This window comes from Rana temporaria, chromosome 8 (genome assembly GCF_905171775.1).
Source record: "Rana temporaria chromosome 8, aRanTem1.1, whole genome shotgun sequence".
Lineage (NCBI taxonomy): Eukaryota > Metazoa > Chordata > Amphibia > Anura > Ranidae > Rana > Rana temporaria.
This window is the reverse complement of record NC_053496.1, coordinates 190,336,110-190,359,648: the sequence shown is the minus strand read 5'-3', so window position 1 is coordinate 190,359,648 and position 23,539 is coordinate 190,336,110. Positions and strand designations below refer to the sequence as shown.

Here is a 23,539-nt window from a genome sequence, read left to right as displayed (position 1 = left end):
CCAGCAAGTCCACCCCCAGAGTTCCAACCAATCAGTGTAGAATTTGTCACGTGCCCTGGATGTGTATGGATTGTGGGTTGGATGGGCCTTGCCCTGGACGTGTGGGAATCGTGGGGTGGATGGGCCTCGCCCTGGACTTGTGCGGTGGATGGGCCTCCTCCTGGACGTGTGGGGATTGTGGGTTGGATGGGCCTCCTCCTGGACGTGTGGGGATTGTGGGTTGGATGGGCCTCGCCCTGGACGTGTGGGGATTGTGGGTTGGATGGGCCTTGCCCTGGACGTGTGGGGATTGTGGGGTGGATGGGCCTCACCCTGGACATGTGGGGATTGTGCGGTGGATGGGCCTCGCCCTGGACGTGTGGGGATTGTGGGGTGGATGGGCCTTGCCCTGGACGTGTGGGTTGGATGGGCCTCGCCCTGGACGTGTGGGGATTGTGCGGTGGATGGGCCTCGCCCTGGACATGTGGGGTGGATGGGCCTTGCCCTGGACGTGTTGGTTGGATGGGCCTCGCCCTGGACGTGTGGGGATTGTGGGTTGGATGGGCCTCACCCTGGACGTGTGGGTTGGATGGGCCTCGCCCTTGACGTGTGGGGATTGTGGGTTGGATGGGCCTCACCCTAGACGTGTGGGTTGGATGGGCCTCACCCTGGACGTGTGGGGTGGATGGACCTCGCCCTTGACGTGTGGGGATTGTGGGTTGGATGGGCCTCACCCTGGACGTGTGGGGTGGATGGGCCTCACCCTGGACGTGTGGGGATTGTGGGTTGGATGGGCCTCACCCTGGACATGTGGGGATTGTGCGGTGGATGGGCCTCGCCCTGGACATGTGGGGATTGTGGGTTGGCTTTCTTGGGGGTCACATTTTTATCTCCTTTTTTGACAGTTGACGCCACAGAGTGAGCTTCGCGAAGCCTCTTCTAATGGAACATCCGCTGGTCACATGATGAGTCTGGAACATCCGCTGGTCACATGATGAGTCTGGAACATCCGCTGGTCACATGATGAGTCTGGAACATCCGCTGGTCACATGATGAGTCTGGAACATTAAATGTACCAATAAAATGGACTTTGCTGACTCTTGTTTCTGATTGGAGGAATTTCAGCTCCTGGGGGTTCAATCTGACAAAATGAGGAGAGAATTGAAAGTGATATTTTCCAGGGAAGGGTTTTGTTTTTGATAAAAGTCAATCCTATTCACCCAACTCCAGTCCTGTTTATAGACCAACCCAATTTCCTACTCCCAAGTCTCCTGTCCTAGATCCTAGTCCTGGCATTAGACCCAACCAAGGATTCACATTAACCCTATAATCTCAGGCACACTCCTAAAACTATGCAAGGCCCAACCATAACCTTAAACCTATCCCCAACCTATAGACCTGGAACCCAAAATCTAGTCCTAACCTTTGCCACAACCATAGGCTGAACCACGTCCTTAGTGCTGACCTAATATGAACTCTAACCCTAGTTGTAACCTTAGCCCATTGATATGGCTTCTCCCCTAAACCCACCCCCGAGTCTATCCTACTCCCAGCCTTTCAGAGGTTGCTCATCCCAAAACACAGTCCTAACAAATTTAGGATTAGTCCTAGTGCTATTCTGATGCCCCAATTTCACCATGGGCGGGGTTATCTCGCTATCCAAAACCCTAATCCTTATCCAGCTCTTGTTCAACCCTGGAGCCATAACCTTGACCCTAACCCTCCAGTCCCAGATGTTTTCCTAAACCTGGCCCCAAGCTTAGCATTATGATATGTCATTGTCCTACCAGCTTAAGATCGAAGCTTGATTACTAATCCTAAAAACCCAACTACAGCCCTGTCACTGCAACCCTAGCCGGCCATAACCCTAGCTTAATGCCGAAACCCTAATCACATAACCCTAGCCCGATGCCCTAACCCTAATCACATAACCCTAGGCCAATGCCCTAACCCTATTCACATAACCCTATCCCAATGCCCTAACCCTAATCACATAACCCTAACCCTAATGCCCTAACCCTAATCACATAACCCTAGGCCAATGCCCTAACCCTATTCACATAACCCTAGCCCAATGCCCTAACCCTAATCACATAACCCTATCCCAATGCCGAAACCCTAATCACATAACCCTATCCCAATGCCCTAACCCTAATCACATAACCCTAGGCCAATGCCCTAACCCTATTCACATAACCCTAGCCCAATGCCGAAACCCTAATCACATAACCCTATCCCAATGCCGAAACCCTAATCACATAACCCTAGCCCAATGCCGAAACCCTAATCACATAACCCTATCCCAATGCCGAAACCCTAATCACATAACCCTATCCCAATGCCCTAACCCTATTCACATAACCCTATCCCGATGCCCTAACCCTAATCACATAACCCTAGGCCAATGCCCTAACCCTATTCACATAACCCTATCCCAATGCCGAAACCCTAATCACATAACCCTATCCCAATGCCAAAACCCTAATCACATAACCCTAGCCCAATGCCCTAACCCTAATCACATAACCCTAGGCCAATGCCCTAACCCTATTCACATAACCCTAGGCCAATGCCCTAACCCTATTCACATAATCCTATCCCAATGCCGAAACCCTAATCACATAACCCTATCCCAATGCCCTAACCCTATTCACATAACCCTATCCCAATGCCGAAACCCTAATCACATAACCCTAGCCCAATGCCGAAACCCTAATCACATAACCCAATGCCCTAACCCTAATCACATAACCCTAGGCCAATGCCCTAACCCTATTCACATAACCCTAGCCCAATGCCAAAACCCTAATCACATAACCCTATCCCAATGCCGAAAACCTAATCACATAACCCTACCCCAAAACCCTATTCACATAACCCTATCCCAATGCCGAAACCCTATCCCAATGCCGAAACCCTATCCCAATGCCGAAACCCTAATCACATAACCCTAGCCCAATGCCCTAACCCTAATCACATAACCCTAGCCCAATGCCGAAACCCTAATCACATAACCCTAGCCCAATGCCCTAACCCTATTCACATAACCCTAGCCCAATGCCGAAACCCTAATCACATAACCCTAGCCCAATGATGAAACCCTAATCACATAACCCTATCCCAATGCCCTAACCCTAATCACATAACCCTAGCCCAATGCCGAAACCCTAATCACATAACCCTATCCCAATGCCGAAACCCTAATCACATAACCCTATCCCAATGCCGAAACCCTAATCACATAACCCTAGCCCAATCCCGAAACCCTAATCACATAACCCTATCCCAATGCCGAAACCCTAATCACATAACCCTAGCCCAATGCCAAAACCCTAATTACATAACCCTATCCCAATGCCGAAACCCTAATCACATAATCCAAGCCCAATGCCCTAACCCTAATCACATAACCCTAGCCCAATGCCCTAACCCTAATCACATAACCCTAGCCCAATGCCGAAACCCTAATCACATAACCCTAGCCCAATGCCGAAACCCTAATCACATAACCCTAGCCCAATGCCGAAACCCTAATTACATAACCCTATCCCAATGCCGAAACCCTAATCACATAATCCAAGCCCAATGCCCTAACCCTAATCACATAACCCTAGCCCAATGCCGAAACCCTAATCACATAACCCTAGCCCGATGCCCTAATCACATAACCCTAGCCCGATGCCCTAATCACATAACCCTAGCCCGATGCCCTAACCCTAATCACATAACCCTAGCCCAATGTCCTAACCCTAATCACATAACCCTAATCACATAACCCTAGCCCAATGTCCTAACCCTAATCACATAACCCTAATCACATAACCCTAGCTCAATACCGAAACCCTAATCACATAACCCTAGCTCAATGCCGAAACCCTAATCACATAACACTAGCTCAATGCCCTAACCCTAATCACATTACCCTAGCCCAATGCCGAAACCCTAATCACATAACCCTAGCCCAATGCCGAAACCCTAATCACATAACCCTAGCCCAATGCCCTAACCCTAATCACATTACCCTAGCCCAATGCCGAAACCCTAATCACATAACCCTAGCCCAATGCCAAAACCCTAATCACATAACCCTATCCCAATGCCGAAACCCTAATCACATAACCCTAGCTCAATGCCCTAACCCTAATCACATAACCCTATCCCAATGCCGAAACCCTAAAAACATAACCCTAGCCCAATGTCCTAACCCTAATCACATAACCCTAGCCCAATGACGAAACCCTAATCACATAACCCTAGCCCGATGCCCTAACCCTATTCACATAACCCTAGCCCAATGCCGAAACCCTAATCACATAACCCTATCCCAATGCCCTAACCCTAATCACATAACCCTATGCCAAAGCCGAAACCCTAATCACATAACCCTATCCTAATGCCGAAACCCTAATCACATAACCCTAGCCCAATGCCGAAACCCTAATCACATAACCCTAGCCCAATGCCCTAACCCTAATCACATAACCCTATCCCAATGCCCTAACCCTAATCACATAACCCTATCCCAATGCCCTAACCCTAATCACATAACCCTAGCCCAATGCCCTAACCCTAATCACATAACCCTATCCCAATGCCGAAACCCTAATCACATAACCCTATCCCAATGCCGAAACCCTAATCACATAACCCTAGCCCAATCCCAAAACCCTAATCACATAACCCTATCCCAATGCCCTAACCCTAATCACATAACCCTAGCCCAATGCCGAAACCCTAATCACATAACCCTAGCCCAATGCCGAAACCCTAATCACATAACCCTATCCCAATGCCGAAACCCTAATCACATAACCCTAGCCCAATGCCGAAACCCTAATCACATAACCCTATCCCAATGCCCTAACCCTATTCACATAACCCTAGCCCAATGCCAAAACCCTAATCACATAACCCTATCCCAATGCCGAAACCCTAATCACATAACCCTAGCCCAATGCCGAAACCCTAATCACATAACCCTAGCCCAATGCCGAAACCCTAATCACATAACCCTATCCCAATGCCGAAACCCTAATCACATAACCCTAGCCCAATGCCCTAACCCTATTCACATAACCCTAGCCCAATGCCAAAACCCTAATCACATAACCCTATCCCAATGCCGAAACCCTAATCACATAACCCTAGCCCAATGCCGAAACCCTAATCACATAACCCTATCCCAATGCCGAAACCCTAATCACATAACCCTATCCCAATGCCCTAACCCTATTCACATAACCCTATCCCAATGCCGAAACCCTAATCACATAACCCTAGCCTAATACCAGTTCCAGTAGAATGTCTCGGCTTCCTGGACATCGATCAGAGGGAGGCAGCTGAAGTGGTTTCATGTCATCACCAGCCTGTCAGAGCTCACTGTAATTGGTCTGAGACTGAGAGGTGAATTATCACATGTCACCACAAGATGGCAGCAGAGCAGCGGAGATATTTTGTGGGTGATGTTATTAGTTGCGGCCACAAGATGGCAGCAGAGGAAATGTATTCCTCCTAATAGAAGAGCGTGAAGGAAAACCAGAGAGGTCATGTGACCGGAAATGAAGTCGTCTTCTAGTGTTTCTAGAGGGGAACATCCGGTCTCCGGAAAGATGGCGGCAAGAAAAGGATTATGGGAGGGGGAGGGAAGGAGAAGCTGCAGATGAAAATATTCGCAGTCACTCTACAGATACAGGTATTAATATTACCCCCCCCCCAAGTATTATTATTACCCCTCCCCCAAGTATTATTGTTACCACCCCCCCCCAAGTATTATTATTACCCCTCCCCCAAGTATTATTGTTACCACCCACCCCCCAAGTATTATTATTACCCCCCCCCAAGTATTATTATTACTCCCCCAAGTATTATTGTTACCCCCCCCCCCCACAAGTATTATTATTACTCCCCCCAAGTATTATTGTTACCACCCCCCCCCCAAGTATTATTATTACCCCTCCCCCAAGTATTATTGTTACCACCCACCCCCCAAGTATTATTATTACCCCCCCCCCAAGTATTATTATTACCCCTCCCCCAAGTATTATTGTTACCACCCACCCCCCAAGTATTATTATTACTCCCCCCAAGTATTATTGTTACCCCCCCCCACAAGTATTATTATTACCCCTCCCCAAGTATTATTATTACCCCTCCCCCCCAAGTATTATTGTTACCACCCACCCCCCAAGTATTATTATTACCCCTCCCCCAAGTATTATTGTTACCACCCACCCCCCAAGTATTATTATTACTCCCCCCAAGTATTATTGTTACCCCCCCCACAAGTATTATTATTACCACCCCTCCCCCAGTATTAATATTACCCCCACCCCCCAAGTATTAATATTATCCCCCTCCCTCTCCCCAAGTATTATTATTACTCCCCCCAAGTATTATTGTTACCCCCCACCCACACAAGTATTATTATTACCACCCCTCCCCCAGTATTAATATTACCCCCCAAGTATTTATATTATCCCCCTCCCTCTTCCCAAGTATTATTACCGCCCCTCCCCCAAGTATTATTGTTACCACCCCTCCCCCAAGTATTATTATTACTCCCCCAAGTATTATTGTTACCACCCACCCCCACAAGTATTATTATTACCACCCCTCCCCCAATATTAATATTACCCCCCAAGTATTATTATTATCCCCCTCCCTCTCCCCAAGTATTAATATTACCCCCCCCCCCAAGTAATATTACCACCCCTCCCCCAAGTATTATTGTTACCACCCCTCCCCCCAAGTATTATTATTACCACCCCTCCCCCAAGTATTATTATTACCACCCCCTCCCCCAAGTATTATTATTACCACCCCCTCCCCCAAGTATTATTGTTACCACCCACCCCCCAAGTATTATTATTACTCCCCCCAAGTATTATTGTTACCCCCCCCACCCCCACAAGTATTATTATTACCCCTCCCCAAGTATTATTATTACCCCTCCCCCCCAAGTATTATTGTTACCACCCACCCCCCAAGTATTATTATTACCCCTCCCCCAAGTATTATTGTTACCACCCACCCCCCAAGTATTATTATTACTCCCCCCAAGTATTATTGTTACCCCCCCCACAAGTATTATTATTACCACCCCTCCCCCAGTATTAATATTACCCCCACCCCCCAAGTATTAATATTATCCCCCTCCCTCTCCCCAAGTATTATTATTACTCCCCCCAAGTATTATTGTTACCCCCCACCCCCAAGTATTATTATTACTCCCCCCAAGTATTATTATTACCACCCCTCCCCCAGTATTAATATTACCCCCCAAGTATTTATATTATCCCCCTCCCTCTTCCCAAGTATTATTACCGCCCCTCCCCCAAGTATTATTGTTACCACCCCTCCCCCAAGTATTATTATTATCCCCCTCCCTCTCCCCAAGTATTAATATTACCCCCCCCCCAAGTAATATTACCACCCCTCCCCCAAGTATTATTGTTACCACCCCTCCCCCCAAGTATTATTATTACCACCCCCTCCCCCAAGTATTATTATTACCACCCCTCCCCCAAGTATTATTATTACCACCCCCTTCCCCTAAGTATTATTATTACCACCCCCTCCCCCAAGTATTATTATTACCACCCCTCCCCCAAGTATTATTATTACCACCCCTCCCCCAAGTATTATTATTACCACCCCTCCCCCAAGTATTATTATTACCACCCCCTTCCCCTAAGTATTATTATTACCACCCCCTCCCCCAAGTATTATTATTACCACCCCTCCCCCAAGTATTATTATTACCACCCCTCCCCCAAGTATTATTACCAGCCCTCCAAGTATTATTATTACCACCCCTCCCCCCAAGTAGTATTATTACTCCCCCCAAGTAGTATTGTTACCACCCCTCCCCCAGTATTAATATTACCCCCCAAGTATTAATATTATCCCCCTCCCTCTCCCCAAGTATTATTATTACCACCCCCCCCAAGTAGTATTACCACCCCTCCCCCAAGTATTATTATTACCACCCCTCCCCCCAAGTATTATTACCACCCCTCCCCCAAGTATTATTATTACCACCCCTCCCCCAAGTATTATTACCACCCCATCCCTCCAAGTATTATTATTACCACCCCTCCCCCCAAGTATTATTACCACCCCCTCCCCCAAGTATTATTATTACCACCCCTCCCCCAAGTATTATTACCACCCCATCCCTCCAAGTATTATTATTACCACCCCTCCCCCCAAGTATTAATATTACCACCCCCTCCCCCCAAGTATTATTGATACCACCCCCTCCTGAGTATTAATACTACCACCCCCTCCAGTAATAATCCGCTTATGTGTTATTACTACTAACCAGCATCCTTCTTGGGGTGTAATTATATTATGAGTCACCCCCCCCCCCACAAGTATTATTATTACCCATCATCCTCTTGTACTGGGGGAAATTCTGTTATGACACCTCTAAATTACTACCTGTCACCATCTGTGATGGCCCTTCCCCCGTACCATTACCCATCCTCCCCTGTGGGGGGAGGAGCTTATGTTACCCCCATCATTATCCATCATCCTGCAGGGGGAGATTATATTACCCCCTTAGAGTTATTGATACATAGGGGGGGGGGTAATATAAGCTCCTCCCACCACAGTGGAGGATGATGGTAAATGATATGGGGGGGATTTTTATTACCCCCCCCCATGTATCAATACCCCTCATCCTCTTCTGTAGGGGGAGGAGCTTATATTACCATTACTATATTATATTGGTTAGTGAGCCCATGGCTCCGCCCCTTTTGCATACATGGCAGTAATTGGATGTGTTTCCTTCGAGGTGAGAACTGCGACTCGCCACCAATGAGGACAATATGGCCGATGCTGGTGTTATGGAGGAACTCGGCTCAGATAATAAAATTAAAGTGGAACCCCCCGAGGATGAAGATACTCACTCTCTATTTCTGACCAATCATATTAAAGAAGAGCCATATGACTATGAGGGAGTGCTCCGCCCACCTGCAGATCAGTCTCTGGGTAATGGTTGTGAGGATCGGTTCCCACCTCTAAACTCCACCCCCTTATGTATTAAAGGCGAGTCAGGCGAGGATGGCCTGGAGGAGGCGCTGGAGTACACCACCGTCTTCATAAAGGAGGAGCCAATCTCCGGTGACGAAGGTGTCTTTCCTTCAGCAGATGTTGGGGAGTGGCGTACCTCGGGGGTGTTACCAGATGGCTCCGCCCTGGGTGGAGACGAGGAGTCGGATAGCCTAAGTGACCACACAGAGATCGAATACACTACAGTGCGCATCAAGGGGGAGGAGTCATCCCATGAAGACTTTGCGGAGGTGGTCTCTGACAACTACGCCACACGAGACCACACCTACATGGTGACCCGCACGGATGACTGCATGAGGGCCCCCTGCAACATCCGCAAACTCCACAAGACTCTGAACTGCAGCGAGTGCGGGAAAGTCTTCTTCGGCAAAGCTGCCTATCGGCTCCACCAGAGACTTCACCGGGGGGAGGCCATCTACGCCTGCGCCACCTGCGGGAAGAAGTTCTCCCGGAAGGGATCGTGTCTGAAGCACCAAGAGGCCGCCCACAGCCGAGAGAAGTCCTTCGAGTGTCCCAACTGCGACCGCTACTTCTCCTCCAAGCTGGGGCTGACCCTTCACCAGCGTGTCCACAACCGAGAGCCCGCCTTCAGCTGCAAGGACTGCGCCAAATCCTTCACCAGTAACTCGGCTCTTATCCAGCACCAGCGGGTCCACTACACCGACCGGCGCCTGGTGTGCCCCAAGTGTGGCGTCACCTTTCACAACAAGTCGGATTTGATCAACCACGAGATCCTCCACCCCGTGCGGCAATCCTTCGTGTGCTCCGAGTGCGGCGAGAAGTTCCAGACCAAGGCGGAGCTCTCCGCCCACTGGAAGGTCCACACCGTCATCAAAGCCTTCTCCTGGAGGAAGATCCACTTCAAGCACCCCGAGGGGGCGGCGCCCGGCAAAGCCGGAGGACCCTTATTACCAGACAGTCCACCCAAAACTGACCACTCTGGTTAGGAAGCATGCAGGGTCAGGTTAGTTGTCCTTGGATTCACAGATCTGAAAGAGCACCAGTTGGGTTATCTGACCTTGAGTTCCCAGCTCCGCCCATCCAGCACAGACATTGTGATGGAGTTCCCAGCTCCGCCCATCCAGCACAGACATTGTGATGGAGTTCCCAGCTCCGCCCATCCAGCACAGACATTGTGATGGAGTTCCCAGCTCCGCCCATCCAGCAAAGTTCCCAGCTCCGCCCATCCAGCAAAGTTCCCAGCTCCGCCCATCCAGCACAGACATTGTGATGGAGTTCCCAGCTCCGCCCATCCAGCACAGACATTGTGATAGAGTTCCCAGCTCCGCCCATCCAGCACAGACATTGTGATGGAGTTCCCAGCTCCGCCCATCCAGCAAAGTTCCCAGCTCCGCCCATCCAGCACAGACATTGTGATGGAGTTCCCAGCTCCGCCCATCCAGCACAGACATTGTGATGGAGTTCCCAGCTCCGCCCATCCAGCAAAGTTCCCAGCTCCGCCCATCCAGCACAGACATTGTAATGAAGTTCCCAGCTCCTCCCATCCAGCACAGACATTGTGATGGAGTTCCCAGCTCCGCCCATCCAGCAAAGTTCCCAGCTCCGCCCATCCAGCAAAGTTCCCAGCTCCGCCCATTCAGCACAGACATTGTGATGGAGTTCCCAGCTCCGCCCATCCAGCACAGAGATTGTAATGAAGTTCCCAGCTCCTCCCATCCAGCACAGACATTGTGATGGAGTTCCCAGCTCCTCCCATCCAGCACAGACATTGTGATGGAGTTCCCAGCTCCGCCCATCCAGCACAGACATTGTAATGAGGTTCCCAGCTCCGCCCATCCAGCACAGACATTGTGATGGAGTTCCCAGCTCCGCCCAACCAGCACAGACATTGTGATGGAGTTCCCAGCTCCGCCCATCCAGCACAGACATTGTGATGGAGTTCCCAGCTCAGCCCATCCAGTACAGACTTTGTGATGGAGTTCCCAGCTCCGCCCATCCAGCACAGACATTGTAATGAGGTTCCCAGCTCCTCCCATCCAGCACAGACATTGTGATGGAGTTCCCAGCTCCTCCCATCCAGCACAGACACTGTGATGGAGTTCCCAGCTCCGCCCATCCAGCACAGACATTGTGATGGAGTTCCCAGCTCCGCCCATCCAGCACAGACATTGTAATGAGGTTCCCAGCTCCGCCCATCCAGCACAGACATTGTGATGGAGTTCCCAGCTCCGCCCAACCAGCACAGACATTGTGATGGAGTTCCCAGCTCCGCCCATCCAGCACAGACATTGTGATGGAGTTCCCAGCTCAGCCCATCCAGTACAGACTTTGTGATGGAGTTCCCAGCTCCGCCCATCCAGCACAGACATTGTAATGAGGTTCCCAGCTCCGCCCATCCAGCACAGACATTGTGATGGAGTTCCCAGCTCCGCCCATCCAGCACAGACATTGTGATAAAGTTCCCAGCTCCGCCCATCCAGTACAGACTTTGTGATGGAGTTCCCAGCTCCGCCCATCCAGCACAGACATTGTAATGAAGTTCCCAGCTCCGCCCATCCAGCACAGACATTGTGATGGAGTTCCCAGCTCCGCCCATCCAGCACAGACATTGTAATGAGGTTCCCAGCTCCGCCCATCCAGCACAGACATTGTAATGAAGTTCCCAGCTCCGCCCATCCAGCACAGACATTGTAATGAAGTTCCCAGCTCCGCCCATCCAGCACAGACATTGTGATGGAGTTCCCAGCTCCGCCCCCTCCAGCACAGACATTGTGATAGAGTTCCCATCTCCGCCCATCCAGCACAGACATTGTGATGGAGTTCCCAGCTCCGCCCCCTCCAGCACAGACATTGTGATGGAGTTCCCAGCTCCGCCCCCTCCAGCACAGACATTGTGATAGAGTTCCCAGCTCCGCCCATCCAGCACAGACATTGTGATGGAGTTCCCAGCTCCGCCCATCCAGCAAAGTTCCCAGCTTCGCCCATCCAGCAAAGACATTGTAATGAAGTTCCCAGCTCCGCCCATCCAGCACAGACATTGTGATGGAGTTCCCAGCTCCTCCCATCCAGCACAGACATTGTGATTGAGATCCCAGCTCCTCCCATCCAGCACAGACATTGTGATGGAGTTCCCAGCTCCGCCCATCCAGCACAGACATTGTGATGGAGTTCCCAGCTCCGCCCCCTCCAGCACAGACATTGTGATGGAGTTCCCAGCTCCGCCCCCTCCAGCACAGACATTGTGATTGAGATCCCAGCTCCTCCCATCCAGCACAGACATTGTGATGGAGTTCCCAGCTCCGCCCATCCAGCACAGACATTGTGATGGAGTTCCCAGCTCCGCCCCCTCCAGCACAGACATTGTGATGGAGTTCCCAGCTCCGCCCCCTCCAGCACAGACATTGTGATTGAGATCCCAGCTCCGCCCCCTCCAGCGCAGACATTGTAATGAAGTTCCCAGCTCCGCCCTTCCAGCACAGACATTGTGATGGAGTTCCCAGCTCCTCCCATCCAGCACAGACATTGTGATGGAGTTCCCAGCTCCTCCCATACAGCACAGACATTGTGATGGAGTTCCCAGCTCCGCCCATCTAGCACAGACATTGTGATTGAGATCCCAGCTCCGCCCATCCAGCACAGACATTGTGATGGAGTTCCCAGCTCCGCCCATCCAGCACAGACATTGTGATGGAGTTCCCAGCTCCGCCCATCCAGCACAGACATTGTGATGGAGTTCCCAGCTCCGCCCATCCAGCACAGACATTGTAATGAAGTTCCCAGCTCCGCCCATCCAGCACAGACATTGTAATGAAGTTCCCAGCTCCGCCCATTCAGCACAGACATTGTGATGGAGTTCCCAGCTCCTCCCATCCAGCACAGACATTGTAATGAAGTTCCCAGCTCCGCCCATTCAGCACAGACATTGTGATGGAGTTCCCAGCTCCTCCCATCCAGCAAAGACATTGTGATGGAGTTCCCAGCTCCGCCCATCCAGCACAGACATTGTGATGGAGTTCCCAGCTCCTCCCATCCAGCACAGACATTGTGATGGAGTTCCCAGCTCCGCCCATCCAGCACAGACATTGTGATGGAGTTCCCAGCTCCGCCCCCTCCAGCACAGACATTGTGATGGAGTTCCCAGCTCCGCCCCCTCCAGCACAGACATTGTGATTGAGATCCCAGCTCCGCCCCCTCCAGCACAGACATTGTGATGGAGTTCCCAGCTCCGCCCATCCAGCACAGACATTGTGATGGAGTTCCCAGCTCCGCCCATCCAGCACAGACATTGTGATGGAGTTCCCAGCTCCGCCCATCCAGCACAGACATTGTGATAAAGTTCCCAGCTCCGCCCATCCAGCACAGACATTGTAATGAAGTTCCCAGCTCCGCCCATCCAGCACAGACATTGTAATGAAGTTCCCAGCTCCGCCCATCCAGCACAGACATTGTAATGAAGTTCCCAGCTCCGCCCATCCAGCACAGACATTGTGATGGAGTTCCCAGCTCCGCCCCCTCCAGCACAGACATTGTGATGGAGTTCCCAGCTCCGCCCCCTCCAGCACAGACATTGTGATAGAGTTCCCAGCTCCGCCCATCCAGCACAGACATTGTGATGGAGTTCCCAGCTCCGCCCATCCAGCAAAGTTCCCAGCTTCGCCCATCCAGCAAAGACATTGTAATGAAGTTCCCAGCTCCGCCCATCCAGCACAGACATTGTGATGGAGTTCCCAGCTCCTCCCATCCAGCACAGACATTGTGATGGAGATCCCAGCTCCTCCCATCCAGCACAGACATTGTGATGGAGTTCCCAGCTCCGCCCATCCAGCACAGACATTGTGATGGAGTTCCCAGCTCCGCCCCCTCCAGCACAGACATTGTGATGGAGTTCCCAGCTCCGCCCCCTCCAGCACAGACATTGTGATTGAGATCCCAGCTCCTCCCATCCAGCACAGACATTGTGATGGAGTTCCCAGCTCCGCCCATCCAGCACAGACATTGTGATGGAGTTCCCAGCTCCGCCCCCTCCAGCACAGACATTGTGATGGAGTTCCCAGCTCCGCCCCCTCCAGCACAGACATTGTGATTGAGATCCCAGCTCCGCCCCCTCCAGCGCAGACATTGTAATGAAGTTCCCAGCTCCGCCCTTCCAGCACAGACATTGTGATGGAGTTCCCAGCTCCTCCCATCCAGCACAGACATTGTGATGGAGTTCCCAGCTCCTCCCATACAGCACAGACATTGTGATGGAGTTCCCAGCTCCGCCCATCTAGCACAGACATTGTGATTGAGATCCCAGCTCCGCCCATCCAGCACAGACATTGTGATGGAGTTCCCAGCTCCGCCCATCCAGCACAGACATTGTGATGGAGTTCCCAGCTCCGCCCATCCAGCACAGACATTGTGATGGAGTTCCCAGCTCCGCCCATCCAGCACAGACATTGTAATGAAGTTCCCAGCTCCGCCCATCCAGCACAGACATTGTAATGAAGTTCCCAGCTCCGCCCATTCAGCACAGACATTGTGATGGAGTTCCCAGCTCCTCCCATCCAGCACAGACATTGTAATGAAGTTCCCAGCTCCGCCCATTCAGCACAGACATTGTGATGGAGTTCCCAGCTCCTCCCATCCAGCAAAGACATTGTGATGGAGTTCCCAGCTCCGCCCATCCAGCACAGACATTGTGATGGAGTTCCCAGCTCCTCCCATCCAGCAAAGACATTGTGATGGAGTTCCCAGCTCCGCCCATCCAGCACAGACATTGTGATGGAGTTCCCAGCTCCGCCCCCTCCAGCACAGACATTGTGATGGAGTTCCCAGCTCCGCCCCCTCCAGCACAGACATTGTGATTGAGATCCCAGCTCCGCCCCCTCCAGCACAGACATTGTGATGGAGTTCCCAGATCCGCCCATCCAGCACAGACATTGTGATGGAGTTCCCAGCTCCGCCCATCCAGCACAGACATTGTGATGGAGTTCCCAGCTCCGCCCATCCAGCACAGACATTGTGATAAAGTTCCCAGCTCCGCCCATCCAGCACAGACATTGTAATGAAGTTCCCAGCTCCGCCCATCCAGCACAGACATTGTAATGAAGTTCCCAGCTCCGCCCATCCAGCACAGACATTGTAATGAAGTTCCCAGCTCCGCCCATCCAGCACAGACATTGTAATGAAGTTCCCAGCTCCGCCCATCCAGCACAGACATTGTGATGGAGTTCCCAGCTCCGCCCATCCAGCACAGACATTGTGATGGAGCCTCTGTTCAGTAGGGAGGAAGGAGCCCGGGGGTAATATGGAAGGTTATTGGTTGGGTCACCCCGCCTCCACCTACAACTCAATCGTCTCCCAGCGGGGGGTCCCGTGCGTCTCCCAGCTGGGGGGGTCCCGTGCGTCTCCCAGCTGGGGGGGTCCCGTGCATCTCCCAGCTGGGGGGTCCCGTGCGTCTCCCAGCTGGGGGGGTCCCGTGCGTCTCCCAGCTGGGGGGGTCCCGTGCATCTCCCAGCTGGGGGGTCCCGTGCGTCTCCCAGCTGGGGGGGTCCCGTACGTCTCCCAGCTGGGGGGGTCCCGTGCGTCTCCCAGCTGGGGGGGTCCCGTGCGTCTCCGAGCTGGGGGGGTCCCGTACGTCTCCCAGCTGGGGGGGTCCCGTACGTCTCCCAGCTGGGGGGGTCCCGTGCGTCTCCCAGTGGGGGGTCCCGTGCGTCTCCCAGCTGGGGGGGGGTCCCGTGCGTCTCCCAGCTGGGGGGGGGTCCCGTGCGTCTCCCAGCTGGGGGGGGGTCCCGTGCGTCTCCCAGCTGGGGGGTCCAGTGCGTCTCCCAGCTGGGGGGTCCCGTGCGTCTCCCAGCGGGGGGTCCCGTGCGTCTCCCAGCTGGGGGGGTCCCGTGCGTCTCCCAGCTGGGGGGGGTCCCGTGCATCTCCCAGCTGGGGGGTCCCGTGCGTCTCCCAGCTGGGGGGGTCCCGTACGTCTCCCAGCTGGGGGGGGTCCCGTGCATCTCCCAGCTGGGGGGGTCCCGTGCATCTCCCAGCTGGGGGGTCCCGTGCGTCTCCCAGCTGGGGGGGTCCCGTACGTCTCCCAGCTGGGGGGGTCCCGTGCGTCTCCCAGCTGGGGGGGTCCCGTGCGTCTCCCAGCTGGGGGGGTCCCGTACGTCTCCCAGCTGGGGGGGTCCCGTGCGTCTCCCAGCTGGGGGGGTCCCGTGCGTCTCCCAGCTGGGGGGGGTCCCGTGCGTCTCCCAGCTGGGGGGGGGGTCCCGTGCGTCTCCCAGCTGGGGGGGGGGGTCCCGTGCGTCTCCCAGCTGGGGGGGGGGGTCCCGTGCGTCTCCCAGCTGGGGGGGGGGGTCCCGTGCGTCTCCCAGCTGGGGGGGGGGGTCCCGTGCGTCTCCCAGCTGGGGGGGGGGTCCCGTGCGTCTCCCAGCTGGGGGGTCCCGTGCGTCTCCCAGCTGGGGGGTCCAGTGCGTCTCCCAGCTGGGGGGTCCCGTGCGTCTCCCAGCTGGGGGGGGTCCCGTGCGTCTCCCAGCTGGGGGGTCCCGTGCGTCTCCCAGCTGGGGGGTCCCGTGCGTCTCCCAGCTGGGGGGGGTCCCGTGCATTTCCCAGCTGGGGGGTCCCGTGCTTCTCCCAGCTGGGGGTCCCGTGCGTCTCCCAGCTGGGGGGGGTCCCGTGCATTTCCCAGCTGGGGGGTCCCGTGCGTCTCCCAGCTGGGGGTCCCGTGCGTCTCCCAGCTGGGGGGGGTCCCGTGCGTCTCCCAGCTGGGGGGGGTCCCGTGCGTCTCCCAGCTGGGGGGGTCCCGTGCGTCTCCCAGTGGGGGTCCCGTGCGTCTCCCAGCTGGGGGGAGACACAGACATTGTGATGGAGCCTCTGTTCAGTAGGGAGGAAGGAGCCCGGGGGTAATATGGAAGGTTATTAGTTGGGTCACCCCGCCTCCACCTACAACTCAATCGTCTCCCAGCGGGGGGTCCCGTGCGTCTCCCAGCTGGGGGGGTCCCGTGCGTCTCCCAGCTGGGGGGGTCCCGTGCGTCTCCCAGCTGGGGGGTCCCGTGCGTCTCCCAGCTGGGGGGGTCCCGTGCGTCTCCCAGCTGGGGGGGTCCCGTGCGTCTCCCAGCTGGGGGGGTCCCGTGCATCTCCCAGCTGGGGGGGTCCCGTGCATCTCCCAGCTGGGGGGTCCCGTGCGTCTCCCAGCTGGGGGGGTCCCGTACGTCTCCCAGCTGGGGGGGTCCCGTGCGTCTCCCAGCTGGGGGGGTCCCGTGCGTCTCCCAGCTGGGGGGGTCCCGTACGTCTCCCAGCTGGGGGGGTCCCGTACGTCTCCCAGCTGGGGGGGTCCCGTGCGTCTCCCAGCTGGGGGGGTCCCGTGCGTCTCCCAGCTGGGGGGGGGGGTCCCGTGCGTCTCCCAGCTGGGGGGGGGTCCCGTGCGTCTCCCAGCTGGGGGGTCCCGTGCGTCTCCCAGCTGGGGGGTCCAGTGCGTCTCCCAGCTGGGGGGTCCCGTGCGTCTCCCAGCTGGGGGGGGTCCCGTGCATTTCCCAGCTGGGGGGTCCCGTGCTTCTCCCAGCTGGGGGTCCCGTGCGTCTCCCAGCTGGGGGGGGTCCCGTGCATTTCCCAGCTGGGGGGGTCCCGTGCATTTCCCAGCTGGGGGGTCCCGTGCGTCTCCCAGCTGGGGGTCCCGTGCGTCTCCCAGCTGGGGGTCCCGTGCGTCTCCCAGCTGGGGGGGGTCCCGTGCGTCTCCCAGCTGGGGGGGGTCCCGTGCGTCTCCCAGCTGGGGGGGTCCCGTGCGTCTCCCAGTGGGGGTCCCGTGCGTCTCCCAGCGGGGGGTCCCGTGCGTCTCCCAGCAGGGGTCCCGTGCGTCTCCCAGCAGAGGGTCCCGTGCGTCTCCCAGCGGGGGTCCCGTGCGTCTCCCAGCGGGGGTCCCGTGCGTCTCCCAGCTGGGGGGTCCCGTGCGTCTCCCAGCTGGGGGGTCCCGTGCGTCTGCCAGCTGGGGGGGGTCCCGTGCGTCTCCCAGCTGGGGGGTCCCGTGCGTCTCCCAGTGGGGGGTCCCGTGCGTCTGCCAGCTGGGGGGGGTTCCGTGCGTCTCCCATCTGGGGGTCCCGTGCGTCTCTCAGCTGGGGGGTCCCGTGCGTCTTGGTTCACCATTTCAGGTCCGATTTCAGCCCTGAAATGGAACAAAAGTCGCACGGGACTCCCAGGCAAATTCGCACCGGAGATATGTGAACCGGCTCCATAGAGATCCACAATAGTGTGAGCCCCGCCTTATGGGCGTGGTCACTATCCATAGATTGGGGGCGGAGTCTGGAGAGGGTGGAAGCCGAGCGAAAATCTGCATTTTATTTTCAGTTCCTTTTCTCATTTATAAAGATATTGAAATATTTTATTGTTATAAAACTTTGAGGGAAAAATTACGACTTGTCCTTTTCTTCACATGAATATTTCCCACCGTATCCTGCCTGCATGTAGAGGAGTCATAACACACAACGCCTGCATGTAGAGGAGTCATAGCACACAACGCCTGCATGTAGAGGAGTCATAACACACAACGCCTGCATGTAGAGGAGCCATAACACACAACGCCTGCATGTAGAGGAGTCATAACACACAACGCCTGCATGTAGAGGAGTCATAACACACAACGCCTGCATGTAGAGGAGCCATAGCACACAACGCCTGCATGTAGAGGAGTCATAACACACAACGCCTGCATGTAGAGGAGTCATAACACACAACGCCTGCATGTAGAGGAGTCATAACACACAATGCCTGCATGTAGAGGAGCCATAACACACAACGCCTGCATGTAGAGGAGCCATAACACACAACGCCTGCATGTAGAGGAGTCATAACACACATGCCTGCATGTAGAGGAGTCATAACACACAACGCCTGCATGTAGAGGAGCCATAACACACAACGCCTGCATGTAGAGGAGTCATAACACACAACGCCTGCATGTAGAGGAGCCATAACACAGAACGCCTGCATGTAGAGGAGTCATAACACACAACGCCTGCATGTAGAGGAGCCATAACACACAACGCCTGCATGTAGAGGAGCCATAACACACAACGCCTGCATGTAGAGGAGCCATAACACACAACGCCTGCATGTAGAGGAGTCATAACACACAACGCCTGCATGTAGAGGAGTCATAACACACAACGCCTGCATGTAGAGGAGTCATAACACACAATGCCTGCATGTAGAGGAGCCATAACACACAACGCCTGCATGTAGAGGAGCCATAACACACAACGCCTGCATGTAGAGGAGTCATAACACACAACGCCTGCATGTAGAGGAGTCATAACACACAACGCCTGCATGTAGAGGAGTCATAGCACACAACGCCTGCATGTAGAGGAGTCATAACACACAACGCCTGCATGTAGAGGAGTCATAACACAACGCCTGCATGTAGAGGAGCCATAAGACACAACGCCTGCATGTAGAGGAGTCATAACACACAACGCCTGCATGTAGAGGAGCCATAACACACAACGCCTGCATGTAGAGGAGTCATAACACACAACGCCTGCATGTAGAGGAGTCATAACACACAACGCCTGCATGTAGAGGAGTCATAACACACAACGCCTGCATGTACAGGAGCCATAACACACAACGCCTGCATGTACAGGAGCCATAGCACACAACGCCTGCATGTAGAGGAGTCATAGCACACAACGCCTGCATGTAGAGGAGTCATAGCACACAACGCCTGCATGTAGAGGAGCCATAACACACAACGCCTGCATGTAGAGGAGCCATAACACACAACGCCTGCATGTAGAGGAGCCATAACACACAACGCCTGCATGTAGAGGAGCCATAACACACAACGCCTGCATGTAGAGGAGCCATAACACACAACGCCTGCATGTAGAGGAGCCATAACACACAACGCCTGCATGTAGAGGAGCCATAACACACAACGCCTGCATGTAGAGGAGTCATAACACACAACGCCTGCATGTAGAGGAGCCATAACACACAACGCCTGCATGTAGAGGAGTCATAGCACACAATGCCTGCATGTAGAGGAGTCATAACACACAACGCCTGCATGTAGAGGAGTCATAACACACAACGCCTGCATGTAGAGGAGCCATAACACACAACGCCTGCATGTAGAGGAGTCATAGCACACAATGCCTGCATGTAGAGGAGTCATAACACACAACGCCTGCATGTAGAGGAGTCATAGCACACAATGCCTGCATGTAGAGGAGTCATAACCCACAACGCCTGCATGTAGAGGAGTCATAGCACACAATGCCTGCATGTAGAGGAGTCATAACACACAACGCCTGCATGTAGAGGAGCCATAACACACAACGCCTGCATGTAGAGGAGTCATAGCACACAATGCCTGCATGTAGAGGAGTCATAACACACAACGCCTGCATGTAGAGGAGTCATAGCACACAATGCCTGCATGTAGAGGAGTCATAACACACAACGCCTGCATGTAGAGGAGTCATAGCACACAACGCCTGCATGTAGAGGAGTCATAGCACACAACGCCTGCATGTAGAGGAGCCATAACACACAACGCCTGCATGTAGAGGAGTCATAGCACACAACGCCTGCATGTAGAGGAGTCATAACACACAACGCCTGCATGTAGAGGAGCCATAACACACAACGCCTGCATGTAGAGGAGTCATAGCACACAATGCCTGCATGTAGAGGAGTCATAACACACAACGCCTGCATGTAGAGGAGTCATAGCACACAACGCCTGCATGTAGAGGAGTCATAACCCACAACGCCTGCATGTAGAGGAGTCATAGCACACAATGCCTGCATGTAGAGGAGTCATAACACACAACGCCTGCATGTAGAGGAGTCATAACACACAACGCCTGCATGTAGAGGAGTCATAACACACAACGCCTGCATGTAGAGGAGTCATAGCACACAATGCCTGCATGTAGAGGAGTCATAACACACAACGCCTGCATGTAGAGGAGTCATAGCACACAACGCCTGCATGTAGAGGAGCCATAACACACAACGCCTGCATGTAGAGGAGTCATAACACACAACGCCTGCATGTAGAGGAGCCATAACACACAACGCCTGCATGTAGAGGAGTCATAACACACAACGCCTGCATGTAGAGGAGTCATAGCACACAACGCCTGCATGTAGAGGAGTCATAACACACAACGCCTGCATGTAGAGGAGCCATAACACACAACGCCTGCATGTAGAGGAGCCATAACACACAACGCCTGCATGTAGAGGAGCCATAACACACAACGCCTGCATGTAGAGGAGCCATAACACACAACGCCTGCATGCAGAGGAGTCATAACACACAACGCCTGCATGTAGAGGAGCCATAACACACAACGCCTGCATGTAGAGGAGCCATAACACACAACGCCTGCATGTAGAGGAGCCATAACACACAACGCCTGCATGTAGAGGAGTCATAACACACAACGCCTGCATGTAGAGGAGCCATAACACACAACGCCTGCATGTAGAGGAGCCATAACACACAACGCCTGCATGTAGAGGAGCCATAACACACAACACCTGCATGTAGAGGAGTCATAGCACACAACGCCTGCATGTAGAGGAGTCATTACACACAACGCCTGCATGTAGAGGAGTCATAACACACAACGCCTGCATGTAGAGGAGTCATAGCACACAACGCCTGGGGGGGGGTCATGCTGGGACCTGTAGTTCTTCACTATTTGGGGGGCGGGGGGTCACATCTTTAGCTCTGGGGGGGTCATGCTGGGACCTGTAGTTCTTCACTATTTGGGGGGTGGGGGTCACATCTTTAGCTCTGGGGGGGGGGGTCATGCTGGGACCTGTAGTTCTTCACTATTTGGGGGGTGGGGGGTCTCACATCTTTAGCTCTGGGGGGGGGTCATGCTGGGACCTGTAGTTCTTCACTATTTGGGGGGCGGGGGGGTCACATCTTTAGCTCTGGGGGGGGGGGGTCATGCTGGGACCTGTAGTTCTTCACTATTTGGGGGGCGGGGGTCACATCTTTAGCTCTGGGGGGGGGTCATGCTGGGACCTGTAGTTCTTCACTATTTGGGGGGTGGGGGGTCTCACATCTTTAGCTCTGGGGGGGGGGTCATGCTGGGACCTGTAGTTCTTCACTATTTGGGGGGTCACATCTTTAGCTCTGGGGGGGTCATGCTGGGACCTGTAGTTCTTCACTATTTGGGGGGTGGGGGGTCACATCTTTAGCTCTGGGGGGGGGTCATGCTGGGACCTGTAGTTCTTCACTATTTGGGGGGCGGGGTCTCACATCTTTAGCTCTGGGGGGGGGTCATGCTGGGACCTGTAGTTCTTCACTATTTGGGGGGTGGGGGTCACATCTTTAGCTCTGGGGGGGGGGTCATGCTGGGACCTGTAGTTCTTCACTATTTGGGGGGCGGGGGGGTCACATCTTTAGCTCTGGGGGGGGTCATGCTGGGACCTGTAGTTCTTCACTATTTGGGGGGCGGGGGGGTCACATCTTTAGCTCTGGGGGGTCATGCTGGGACCTGTAGTTCTTCACTATTTGGGGGGTTGGGGGTCACATCTTTAGCTCTGGGGGGGGTCATGCTGGGACCTGTAGTTCTTCACTATTTGGGGGGCGGGGGGGTCATGCTGGGACCTGTAGTTCTTCACTATTTGGGGGGTGGGGGGGTCACATCTTTAGCTCTGGGGGGGGGGGGGTCATGCTGGGACCTGTAGTTCTTCACTATTTGGGGGGCGGGGGGGTCATGCTGGGACCTGTAGTTCTTCACTATTTGGGGGGTGGGGGGTCACATCTTTAGCTCTGGGGGGGAGGTCATGCTGGGACCTGTAGTTCTTCACTATTTGGGGGCGGGGGGGGGTCATGCTGGGACCTGTAGTTCTTCACTATTTGGGGGGTGGGGGGTCACATCTTTAGCTCTGGGGGGGGTCATGCTGGGACCTGTAGTCCTTCACTATTTGGGGGGCGGGGGGGTCACATCTTTAGCTCTGGGGGGGTCATGCTGGGACCTGTAGTTCTTCACTATTTGGGGGGTCACATCTTTAGCTCTGGGGGGGTCATGCTGGGACCTGTAGTTCTTCACTATTTGGGGGGCGGGGGGGTCACATCTTTAGCTCTGGGGGGGTCATGCTGGGACCTGTAGTTCTTCACTATTTGGGGGGTGGGGGGTCACATCTTTAGCTCTGGGGGGGGCATGCTGGGACCTGTAGTCCTTCACTATTTGGGGGGTGGGGGGTCACATCTTTAGCTCTGGGGGGGTCATGCTGGGACCTGTAGTTCTTCACTATTTGGGGGGTGGGGGGTCTCACATCTTTAGCTCTGGGGGGGGTCATGCTGGGACCTGTAGTTCTTCACTATTTGGGGGGTGGGGGGGTCACATTTTTAGCTCTGGGGGGGGGGTCATGCTGGGACCTGTAGTTCTTCACTATTTGGGGGGCGGGGGGGTCACATCTTTAGCTCTGGGGGTGTCATGTTGGGACCTGTAGTTCTTCACTATTTGGGGGGCGGGGGTCACATCTTTAGCTCTGGGGGGGTCATGTTGGGACCTGTAGTTCTTCA

At 54.4% G+C, this 23,539-nt stretch overlaps 2 protein-coding genes across 2 annotated transcripts in view; both read left to right on the top strand.

The window, feature by feature from the left end:
• LOC120909785 overlaps nt 1–1,076 on the top strand; it is a 57,650-nt gene extending 56,574 nt beyond the window's left edge. Inside the window, exon 9 of the mRNA XM_040321518.1 lies at nt 885–1,076. Within this exon, the coding sequence (XP_040177452.1) occupies nt 885–901 (17 nt within the window). The 3' untranslated portion in view covers nt 902–1,076. The remainder of the gene's footprint in view (nt 1–884) is intronic.
• A 2,594-nt stretch (nt 1,077–3,670) lies between these two features.
• Nucleotides 3,671–10,207, top strand: LOC120909784 (zinc finger protein 132-like). The gene is made up of 2 exons (XM_040321517.1): nt 3,671–5,671; nt 8,777–10,207. Exon 2 carries the CDS (start codon nt 8,811–8,813, stop codon nt 9,999–10,001), a length of 1,191 nt encoding a protein of 396 aa, XP_040177451.1. The 5' UTR covers nt 3,671–5,671; nt 8,777–8,810; the 3' UTR covers nt 10,002–10,207.
• The last annotated feature ends 13,332 nt before the right edge of the window (nt 10,208–23,539 follow it).

Bases quoted from the DNA above. Each gene is read 5' to 3' on its own strand.
- LOC120909784 (XM_040321517.1), top strand. From the start codon at position 8,811: ATGGCCGATGCTGGTGTTATGGAGGAACTCGGCTCAGATAATAAAATT.